We start from the raw sequence: 12,278 nt of genomic DNA, 5'->3' as shown, positions 1-12,278 counted from the left end.
GAAACTAAGGATTACTTGATGACTGCACAATTTATGCATTTATAAATAATCACTTGTTATATGTAGTCACGAGTTGTGAGGCAGCATGCATGTAAACCAACCCCCATGGAAATGGGAACTGAAATAAGGTCACAGTAGATAACAGAACACAGTGCTACTGCAGAATCAGAATTGAATGTAATACACAGATTAAGGTTGACAGATCATCTATATTACCAGAGGTTTCAAGTAAAAAAGTGTCAGGATTTGAATTGAAACTAATAAGATTGAGGAACCGCTGTTGTTTTCCAGAATACTCAGCTTACAAAGTCCATGAATTGTGTAATGTTGCAGTCTTATTTTTTCATTGCAGAAGAAGGAAACAATCTGTCACTCTTGGCTGTTGCAGCATCTCAGAAGTTGGAAGCTCAAGGTTATGCAGACACTCCCATCACTGATTCTCATGATGCTACCCATGAATCTAAGATACATCAAACACCCATCAAGAGAGAACATACAACTTCGGTACCAAGTTTCAACTTATCTTAGTTTTGCCGAGTTAATGCTTGATGTCTTATTAACCGAACATTTCATTAAGTGGCTGTGGCCACCCTCTTGATGGAGTTCCTATATGGAACAGGCTTCATAGATATACAGAGATAGAGATACCTAAAACTTATCTTTTTTCTAGCATGCCTGTTTTAGTGTCATTTAACCAGTGATTTGACCCTCCAAAATTTTAACAGAGCTTTCTTTCTAATCTTTTGGCCAGTATGATATCAGGTTGGAAGAAAAAGGAAATTTCTTGTTGTAGAATACGGGGGTAAATGAGGTGTCAATACTGTGAAGGAGGAATTTTGTCATCTAGATTTTCCAATTTGGTCTCCCCTTTCTCCTTGTTTGCTCCGCTTCTGATACATATATCCTCTTGGTCAACCTTTCCTCTCTCATGTTTTCCATGTGTCAAAACCATCTCAGCACACCCTCTTGTGGTCTGTCAACCACACTCTTTTTATCACCACACATCTCTTACCCTTTCATTACTTACTCTATCAAACCAACTCACTCCACATATTGTCCTTAAAAATTTCATCTGTTAACTTCTATGAACTTGTCATGTCCTATATCCTACAGCATTGCACAGTGAATTCCCATTTTTTTATCCTTGATCACCAGATACTCAGGTGTCAGGGACTAATCAGCAGTGCTTGAAATATTTCCCAAAACCTCTTCATTTTTACCTGTGTTTTCTTAAGTAAATGCTGCTGGTTTCAACTACAGAAGAACTTTTCTTCTCATTTGTAGTGCTATGGATGAGTAATGCCAGTTGAGCTGTTTCCTACTAGAGCAACTTCTAAATTCCTTTTACAAAGATAGCCTCATCTTTTGTTCCTCCTCTTACCAGTTCGTTCATTACATGCTAGTTTCTAATTAAGTGTTACACTACTGTGTACTGATTTTATTGCTTCTTTAGCAGATACCAGGCATGCCATCTGTGGGCAACATCTCAACACCACCAGATTATGCTACACCTTTAACCATAGAGACGTCACCTGATCCTCCTTCCACCCCTAGCACAGATACAGCTTCAGAAGTTGGGAGTGCATTTAATTCTCCACAGGTCAGTATTCTATGTGATACATTGTACATAATTTGATATGGATTCTTTGAAGAAGGCAGACTTTTGTATGGCCCAAAGTAAGGTCCCTAAGGACTGGCAAAATGTAATATCTGAATTCAGTTCGTTTAAATCATCATGACGTTTTTTGAAAAGTGCTGTCTTTACACAGTACAGTATTTGTATTAGTTATATGACTCGAGCACTTCAGAAAAGTAGGTAAAATGTCAAGGGCTAAGACTGCTGGCAAGGAGGGTGAAATTGTGGTAAACAAAATTATAATTTTTGTTACATATGAGCCCCAGAACCTGTTGCCATATGTAATTTGTCATAACTCTGACAGCAGCCTATTCTAGAGTCCATACAATGAGGCAAGTTATTCTCTATTAAGTGGCTGCTTTCACTAAGGCAGGAAGTCTGACCTTCTTCAGTAGATGGTGGTGATACAAGCTGCGTGATTATGTCTACATTGCCTAATAATTTCCTCAAACCTTGTACAACTAATAACCTATATGTACTTTATAGGGATAGAGCTTTATAATCCTTGAGCCCTGTATAGGGATAGAGCTTTATAATCCTTGAGCCCCATCTTTTAAACATCCTCTACTATTCTCTTCTTTTAAATTTTGTTTGTTTTCCACATTTATCACATCCTTGTTCATTTTATTCCATTTCTACATGTTCTTTTTGCTAGCAACTTTCTAAATTTCATGTTATGTCCTCTGGTTATTCTGTCCTAACATATTTCAAAGAACTGTTCTCTGTCTACATCGTTAGTCTAGTGTAAAACCTTAAAGGTTGTGATCACGTCACCCCTCACTCTTCTTTCTTCCATGGTGGACATATTTAAGGCTGTTAGCCTTTCCATGTAACTCAGCTGTGTTAATTCTGGTACTAATTTTGTTACCTTTCTGTGGACCTTTTCTTTTAGCTCTTTTTGCTTCTTAAGGTGAGATGTCCAAAGTTGAGAAGTATGTTCTAGTTTTGGCCTTTAGAATATGAACAACTTGTTAAATATTTCCTTATCAGTATACTTGTAAACTACTCTAGTATTTGCCAGTAGACAATTTGTTTAGGACTTATGTCACAGGTTAGGAACAGTGTTACCTCTCATTTCCCTTTCCCCACATAAAATCTTAAAGCTTATTTCCTCCCAGATAATATTAGTTTTGAGGCATTCATTCACTGTGGCCCATCCTCATTACAATTACAGTTCATCAACTTTATATCAGTCTAACACTGGAATCTGTTTATGTCCCTTAAAAGTTAGTGCAATCCTCCCTGCTTTTCACTTCCTCCAGGACCACTGAATCATATGCAAACATATTCCGGTAGGAGTTCATACTTTCTGGCAACTCATTCATTCAGATCAAGAGGAGCAACTGTCCCATAACAGAACCCTACATTACTCAACAGATGCCTTACATCCTTTTTAAGAAGGCTTCTGTGATGTGCATCTTTTTTTTCATTCCACTATGATAATCTGTCTATCAAAGGAGGCTCCCTCCATATTCCTCTTGAGTGATCCAGTTTCTGAATCAACTTCTCATATGTACAGTGCCAAATGCTTTGAAGGAGTCTAGACACTAACAATCCACCAAGCCTTCCCTTTTGTATCAGAAAGAATGCACTCTCTCATAGAAATCTGAGGTTTTTATACATGACCTCATTTCTCTAAAACCATGCTATCTTTCACTTATGTAATTTCTTATTTGTTGAAAACCTTCCAATTGCTTTCTGATTATCTGTTTCAGAACCTTACAGGCCACACTTGTTAAGGAGACTGATGTACAGTTCAGTGCCTCTTCCTGTCTACTTTTGAATAATTATATGAGGTTCATAAGAGATTAACATCAGCCATGAGCCTAATCTTCTGAATGTTTTGAGGGTGTTTCAGACATATCTTCTATTTCTCCTGGTATTGTATTAAATAATACTCCAAATTTTTTGCAGGATACTTGTATGTTCTCCACTCATTTTCATTTTTTTTAGTTTGCTCTCAGGAATTACTTGTGATTTGATAATTATGAATCCTTGCTGAGGTGCTGTCATATTGAAAACATTGCTTCTTCATACTTTCTGTTTGTTGCCATATTTTCATGTGCTACTCCCTTCTTTCTAAATTGCACAGGTTAAATTATTTCCATTTCTCATGGTAGTTCTTATGCTTCAGATCATCATGTTTGCTTGGAGAGAGAGAGAGAGAGAGAGAGAGAGAGAGAGAGAGAGAGAGAGAGAGAGAGAGAGAGAGAGAGAGAGAGAGAGAGCACAAAGAAGATTTTGCTTAAAACAGGGCTTAAGCATCTTATCACTTATCTTGCTTCATTCAGGAAACTGTTGTCTCTGCAGCCACACTTTAAAAAGCTTTCAACCTTGTGTTGATCTGTTACCTCGTGTAGCCACTTATTTTTTTTTTTTATTATACTTTGTCGCTGTCTCCCGCGTTTGCGAGGTAGCGCAAGGAAACAGACGAAAGAAATGGCCCAACCCACCCCCATACACATGTATATACATACGTCCACACATCTAGTTTTTTTTAATGTTTTTGTGCTCATTCAACACAAAATTTTAATCTTGCTGTGGAGTGAGTACTAAAATGTTCAGAAGAAAACTAGACAGGTTGCTAAAGGAAGTAATGGATCAAATCCATTATAAGTACTATGGAAAATATGTAGCTGCAAAAGACAGCAGTACTGTTTATATACGAAGATATGTAGTGAGTGTAATGCACGAGCACTGCTTAAAGCAAAGTACATTTCAAATAGGATATTTTTGGAGTGTATACCACAATACAGCATTTTTTCTTTTTTCATCAGGCTAGCAGTGGCTCAATGGAAAGTAGTCCCACTGCTAGCTGTGAATACCAGCATTTGGTTGTAGTGCGTCTTACAGCCCCTACTGGTGCCATTCCTTTGATTGCTCCCTCACCAGTCAGTACAACTCTGCCTGTAACATCCAGTGGTAATTCTGGTGTAAATATCTACCCTACTTCCAGCCTTGCAGGTAGGTATGATGACTGAAGCATGGACTTTTTTCCCTAGAAAGGATTATCAGTGATAATTTAAGGACACATTTTCCTCTTACCAGTTCACAATGTGCAGGAGGGTGAAAGGCGTGTACAGCATAGAGTGAATTGGAATGATGTAGTATACAGGGGTCATCATGCTGTCACTGGACTGAACCAGGGCATTTGAAGTAGCCAGGGTAAACCAGGAAAAGGTATGTAGGGCCTGACTTTGGATAGGGAACTGTGGTTTTGGTGCATTACACATGATAACTAGAGAATGGATGTGAGTGAATGTGGTTTTTCTTTGTTTGTGGTACTACCTAACCAATGCAAGAAATTATCAGGTATGATAAAAAGATTATATATATGGAGAGAATGAGTGAGGAAAGATTGACAAAGAGGATATATGTGTCAGAGGTGGAGGGAACGAGAATTGGGAGACCAAATTGGAGGTGGAAAGATGGGAGTGAAAAAGATTCTTAGTGATTGGGGCCTAAACATGCAGGAGGGTGAAAGGCGTGCAAGGAATAGAAAGAATTGGAACAATGGGGTATACCAGGGTCGACGTGCTGTCAATGGACTGAACCAGGGCATGTGAAGCGTCTTGGGTAAACCATGGAAAGTTTTGTGGGGCCTGGATGTGGAAAGGGAGCTGTGGTTTCGGTGCATTATACATGACAGCTAGAGACTGAGTGTAAGCGAATGTGGCCTTTGTGTCTTTTCCTAGCGCAACCTTGTGCACATGCGGGGGAGGGGGTTGTCATTTCATGTGTGGCGGGGTGGTGACAGGGATGAATAAGGGCCAACAGTATGAATTACGTACATGTGTGTATATGTATATGTCTATGTGTGTATATATATGTATACGTTGAGATGTATAGGCATGTATATTTGCGTGTGGACGTGTATGTATATACATGTGTATGTGGGTGGGTTGGGCCATTCTTTCGTCTGTTTCCTTGCGCTTCCTCGCTAATATATATATATATATATATATATATATATATATATATATATTTTTTTTTTTTTTTTATACTTTGTCGCTGTCTCCCGCGTTTGCGAGGTAGCGCAAGGAAACAGACGAAAGAAATGGCCCAACCCCCCCCATACACATGTATATACATACGTCCACACACGCAAATATACATACCTACACAGCTTTCCATGGTTTACCCCAGACGCTTCACATGCCTTGATTCAATCCACTGACAGCACGTCAACCCCGGTATACCACATCGCTCCAATTCACTCTATTCCTTGCCCTCCTTTCACCCTCCTGCATGTTCAGGCCCCGATCACACAAAATCTTTTTCACTCCATCTTTCCACCTCCAATTTGGTCTCCCTCTTCTCCTCGTTCCCTCCACCTCCGACACATATATCCTCTTGGTCAATCTTTCCTCGCTCATTCTCTCCATGTGCCCAAACCACTTCAAAACACCCTCTTCTGCTCTCTCAACCACGCTCTTTTTATTTCCACACATCTCTCTTACCCTTACGTTACTCACTCGATCAAACCACCTCACACCACACATTGTCCTCAAACATCTCATTTCCAGCACATCCATCCTCCTGCGCACAACTCTATCCATAGCCCACGCCTCGCAACCATACAACATTGTTGGAACCACTATTCCTTCAAACATACCCATTTTTGCTTTCCGAGATAATGTTCTCGACTTCCACACATTCTTCAAGGCCCCCAGAATTTTCGCCCCCTCCCCCACCCTATGATCCACTTCCGCTTCCATGGTTCCATCCGCTGCCAGATCCACTCCCAGATATCTAAAACACTTCACTTCCTCCAGTTTTTCTCCATTCAAACTCACCTCCCAATTGACTTGACCCTCAACCCTACTGTACCTAATAACCTTGCTCTTATTCACATTTACTCTTAACTTTCTTCTTCCACACACTTTACCAAACTCAGTCACCAGCTTCTGCAGTTTCTCACATGAATCAGCCACCAGCGCTGTATCATCAGCGAACAACAACTGACTCACTTCCCAAGCTCTCTCATCCCCAACAGACTTCATACTTGCCCCTCTTTCCAAAACTCTTGCATTTACCTCCCTAACAACCCCATCCATAAACAAATTAAACAACCATGGAGACATCACACACCCCTGCCGCAAACCTACATTCACTGAGAACCAATCACTTTCCTCTCTTCCTACACGTACACATGCCTTACATCCTCGATAAAAACTTTTCACTGCTTCTAACAACTTGCCTCCCACACCATATATTCTTAATACCTTCCACAGAGCATCTCTATCAACTCTATCATATGCCTTCTCCAGATCCATAAATGCTACATACAAATCCATTTGCTTTTCTAAGTATTTCTCACATACATTCTTCAAAGCAAACACCTGATCCACACATCCTCTACCACTTCTGAAACCACACTGCTCTTCCCCAATCTGATGCTCTGTACATGCCTTCACCCTCTCAATCAATACCCTCCCATACAATTTGCCAGGAATACTCAACAAACTTATACCTCTGTAATTTGAGCACTCACTCTTATCCCCTTTTTGCCTTTGTACAATGGCACTATGCACGCATTCCGCCAATCCTCAGGCACCTCACCATGAGTCATACATACATTAAATAACTTTACCAACCAGTCAACAATACAGTCACCCCCTTTTTTAATAAATTCCACTGCAATACCATCCAAACCTGCTGCCTTGCTGGCTTTCATCTTCCGCAAAGCTTTTACTACCTCTTCTCTGTTTACCAAATCATTTTCCCTAACCCTCGCACTTTGCACACCACCTCGACCAAAACACCCTATATCTGCCACTCTATCATGAAACACATTCAACAAACCTTCAAAATACTCACTCCATCTCCTTCTCACATCACCAGTTGTTGTTCGCTGATGATACAGCGCTGGTGGCTGATTCATGTGAGAAACTGCAGAAGCTGGTGACTGAGTTTGGTAAAGTGTGTGAAAGAAGAAAGTTAAGAGTAAATGTGAATAAGAGCAAGGTTATTAGGTACAGTAGGGTTGAGGGTCAAGTCAATTGGGAGGTAAGTTTGAATGGAGAAAAACTGGAAGGAGTAAAGTGTTTTAGATATCTGGGAGTGGATCTGGCAGCGGATGGAAGCGGAAGTGAATCATAGGGTGGGGGAGGGGGCGAAAATCCTGGGAGCCTTGAAGAATGTGTGGAAGTCGAGAACATTATCTCGGAAAGCAAAAATGGGTATGTTTGAAGGAATAGTGGTTCCAACAATGTTGTATGGTTGCGAGGCGTGGGCTATGGATAGAGTTGTGCGCAGGAGGGTGGATGTGCTGGAAATGAGATGTTTGAGGACAATGTGTGGTGTGAGGTGGTTTGATCGAGTAAGTAATGTAAGGGTATGAGAGATGTGTGGAAATAAAAAGAGCGTGGTTGAGAGAGCAGAAGAGGGTGTTTTGAAATGGTTTGGGCACATGGAGAGAATGAGTGAGGAAAGATTGACCAAGAGGATATATGTGTCGGAGGTGGAGGGAACGAGAAGTGGGAGACCAAATTGGAGGTGGAAAGGAGTGAAAAAGATTTTGTGTGATCGGGGCCTGAACATGCAGGAGGGTGAAAGGAGGGCAAGGAATAGAGTGAATTGGATCGATGCGGTATACCGGGGCTGACGTGCTGTCAGTGGATTGAATCAGGGCATGTGAAGCGTCTGGGGTAAACCATGGAAAGTTGTGTGGGGCCTGGATGTGGAAAGGGAGCTGTGGTTTCGGGCATTATTGCATGACAGCTAGAGACTGAGTGTGAACGAAGGTGGCCTTTGTTGTCTTTTCCTAGTGCTACCTCGCACGCATGAGGGGGAGAGGGATGGTTTTCCATGTGTGGCGAGGTGGCGATGGGAATGAATAAAGGCAGACAGGCTTAATGTGGACCTTTGTTCGTGACTGGAGCCTTCAGCATTAAAAAAAAGACACAAGTACAGTTATCATTGAGGAACTTATTTCTGCTAATTAGTCCGTAATTTCCTTGCTTCTTCGAAGCTGCAGAAACCCTTTAAAAGGGGCCTTGAGGTTGTTTAATTATAACTGTTTTCATGTAAATGTCTGGAAATCTTTTGCATGTGATAGATTAATATAAAGGTGATATGGGAATTCATTGTTGTCAGGGCCATTTGGCACTGCTGGCAATGTCGAATTCCGTACAGCAGCTTCACAGCCATTGCATGCAGTTGCAAAAAGACTAGAGTTTGAGGATGGAAATTTCAGCAAGTTCACAGCTGAGGAAGATGCTGAGACACTACATACGAGTCATCCTGTTGAATCATCACTTTTAGGTTAGTGTTTTTATTACTATCATTATTATTATAATTATTATTATCGTCATTATTATTTTACTACTAAATACCAAAAACCTTTACTCAAACTTCTTTTCAGCAATCTTCAACCTTGAATCAGAATCTTCAAGGAATTAGTGAAACCTGCAATATACAGAGGCTGGAAGTTTCTTTTAGTAAAATATGGTTCTCAAAAATAAAATATCTCATAATCATTCCTGGGTTCCATCTTTTATCTAAATTGTCTCAACAATGGAAGAGGGGTTGTCCTAAGTGTTTCTAATGATAACATTACAGTACCATTTAGTAACTACAGAATGTTCCTGCCAAATTTGAGTCCTTATTCTTACATACAGTGCCACTGAAATTTCATGATAAAATACTTTCTCCTCACTGTACTACCTACTTCATGACCTCAACCAAAGTGAATTAACAGACCACCTCACTACAAGCTGATGTGCTGTGTACAAGCTACAACAACTCCTGAACCATCATTCTGGGTGATTCCACTAATTTCAGGTTGAATCACAAATCAATGACAGTGTTAAATCTAATCCATACACATATGCCTGCAACATTTGAGGAGGACAGTCTGTCCCTGCCAGCAGACCTAAGTAATCACAAGTGTGTAGCATATGTGTCCCATAATAATACAACATTGCCACAGCATCAGATTCATCAATCCAACCATACTTGGATTCTGCTGAATGATGCTCAGCCAGTAAGTAGTTGAGTCTTGAAACAAGATTGTGTCCTCAAGAACTGTCGGTGAAGTGCTCTTTTTTCTTATAAAGCAGCCAACATGACCTAGACAAAAAACATGCTGTACCTATGGACATCTCAGATGAAAGAAAAAATGAAAAGATGAAAAGAGTGTAGGAGAAATTAATCAGATTTCTTAGGTCTTTGTAGAACTGAATTAAAAGTTAAAAAAGGCTATAGGAATTGGAAAGGGCAAAAGGAAGAGAATTCTACATTCACTTTTTGAAAGAAAAAAAAAATCATTCGGTCAGACCTTATGTTGCTGTCTCCAGAAAGAAACTATGGAAAACAGGAATGACACTGCTTGGAATTCATCATTCAGTTGTATCAAGATAATGACAATGAAACATTTATAGGGCTCATGTATATTATGCTGTTACTTTTGCTTTAGAAAGTACATTATGCTGTTACTTTTGCTTTAGAAAGTTTATGAGATACAATGTAAATTACCTGTGCACTTTTGTGTATAGTGTATTGTTCTTCTTTCAGAGAGTGATGTCAAGGCAGATCCTGTGGTGCTAGACACAATGGAAAATTTAAGTAATCAGATGTTTAGTGCTGAGAATTATGAATCCAGTGGTTTAGGATCAGAACTTAGTATCAGACAAGAAAGCAGTGAAATGAAAGCAGAGACTGATTGTATCAGTAAATGTGAGTATCAGATTAAGATGAACCACTTTGTGTTCTTTTGCAGTATATTTATTTATTTATTTATTTTGCTTTGTCGCTGTCTCCCACGTTAGCAAGTTAGCGCAAGGAAACAGACGAAAGAATGGCCCAACCCACCCACATACACATGTATATACATACACGTTCACACACGCAAAATATACATACCTATACATACCTATACCTCGCAAACGCAGGAAACAGCGACAAAGAAAAAAGAAAAAAAAAAAAATCTCAAAGTATACATATATATAAACACACAGACATATACATATATACACATGTACATAATTCATACTATCTGTCTTTACTCACTCCCATCGCCACCTCACCACACATGGAATAACAACCCCCTCCCCACTCATGTGTGCAAGGTAACGCTAGGAAAAGACAACAAAGGCCCCATTCATTCACACTCAGTCTCTAGCTGTCATGTAATAAATTCAGTAATATTATATATGGGCTAAAGAAAAGATTTCCCCTCTTTGTATTGAATTGTTGGGTTTAACAGCCAGCAGCCTATGAGTAAGGTCATTAGGCTTGCAACCCTGTTTGATTTTTGACTGTATAAAGTCCCTTTATAATGATTCTCTTAATACCTATATAATCCTATTGGGGAATAATAATAATAATAATAATAATAATAATAATAATAATAATAATAATAATAATCCTCTCCTGTTTTTGATTTTCCAAAAGAAGGAGCAAAGAAGGGGACCAAGTGAGGATATTTCCTCTAAGGCTCAGTCCTTTGTTCTTAACACTGCCTTGCTAATGTGGGAAATGGCGAATGTGTATGAAAAAAATAATGATTATGATAATAATCGTAATAATAATAATAACAAAATATAGGTATTGGCCCTCCTTGTAAGAATTTTACCTGAAAATGTTGCAACTTATTTGTTTTAAAGTTGCTTTAGGATGCATATATGTAGTCATCTCTTAGTTCTTCATTCTGAAATCATTGGATGTGCCAATAGAATTATTTTTCAGTTTTCCATTTATAATTGGTGTTTTTATTGAAATATTCTTGCTTTTTCATTGCTGGAATTATGAAATTTCTCCAGATGTTGCAGTTATAAAATTTTGCTGTGATCTCCATAGTTGTCCTCTTGTCATACTGATAATCCATTTAGTCTTTCTACATCCTTTATGGTCTACATTTTGCGATACCGTTTCCCATCATTTGATTAAAATGCACTCTTATGAGTGTAACCACTTCACTTCATTTCACCTGCTTATACCACATCAGCACACTTTACTGCTTTCTCTGTATGGTATATACTATGTACTGCATTTGTTATTCACTTTATCCTTGTTGTTTATCATGCAGTCTCCTATGACAAATTAATTTTCACTGCTTGGAATTGACAGATTTTTCTGTAATGTAATGTAGTTAACTGGACAACTAATCATTGCTATTTCTTGGAGCATTTGTATGTAGTACATACTAAATACACCAGTTATAACCCATACTAAAAAAATTTCAAATTTTTTTAACGTCATTTATCCTGTAGCCAAGCTGCACGAGACCTCAGCAGCAGACTACCAACCTTCTGTAACTGTCTCCTGGTTTTTTGTATTCATATTCTTTCTTGTTAGTCTTCGGTGTTCCTGATTTTCTTTTTCTGCCATTCTTTTGCCTCTAATATACATTTTTAATTTCTTTATTTTCCCTTCTTAAACTCCTAAATAAAGTTATTTGGTGCTGCAATATTGTGCTTGTATCTTTATTCCCCTTCTGCAGTAAAAGACAATACTGCTTGTTTCCACTCCATACTCCAAAGATTTAATCTTCTAGACCAATGTCTTGCACAAACCTGAAGCAGCACATTTACAAAAACATTTTTTTTTCACCACACCCAAGCCTGGCATGGATAAATAACCAAAACTTTATAATCTATCATTTGGATATTATAATGGAACCTCTCGTAAAATATAAATA

At 38.9% G+C, this 12,278-nt stretch overlaps 1 protein-coding gene across 2 annotated transcripts in view; it reads left to right on the top strand.

The window, feature by feature from the left end:
• The window catches only part of caly (ubiquitin carboxyl-terminal hydrolase calypso), a 36,371-nt gene that overhangs the window by 12,073 nt on the left and 12,020 nt on the right, over positions 1–12,278 (top strand). The window contains exons 8-12 of one of the 2 annotated variants that reach the window (XM_071688973.1): positions 353–504; positions 1,457–1,600; positions 4,414–4,600; positions 8,735–8,902; positions 10,154–10,315. In XM_071688973.1, the coding sequence (XP_071545074.1) occupies positions 353–504; positions 1,457–1,600; positions 4,414–4,600; positions 8,735–8,902; positions 10,154–10,315 (813 nt within the window). Of the gene's footprint in view, positions 1–352; positions 505–1,453; positions 1,601–4,413; positions 4,601–8,734; positions 8,903–10,153; positions 10,316–12,278 lie in introns of both variants that reach the window. The other variant, XM_071688972.1, reaches the window with a different exon arrangement.

The sequence above is a fragment of the Panulirus ornatus genome, chromosome 46, assembly GCF_036320965.1.
Source record: "Panulirus ornatus isolate Po-2019 chromosome 46, ASM3632096v1, whole genome shotgun sequence".
NCBI classification, from domain to species: Eukaryota; Metazoa; Arthropoda; class Malacostraca; order Decapoda; family Palinuridae; genus Panulirus; species Panulirus ornatus.
Note: the sequence above shows the minus strand (reverse complement) of the source record. Positions and strands in the feature narration are given on the sequence as shown.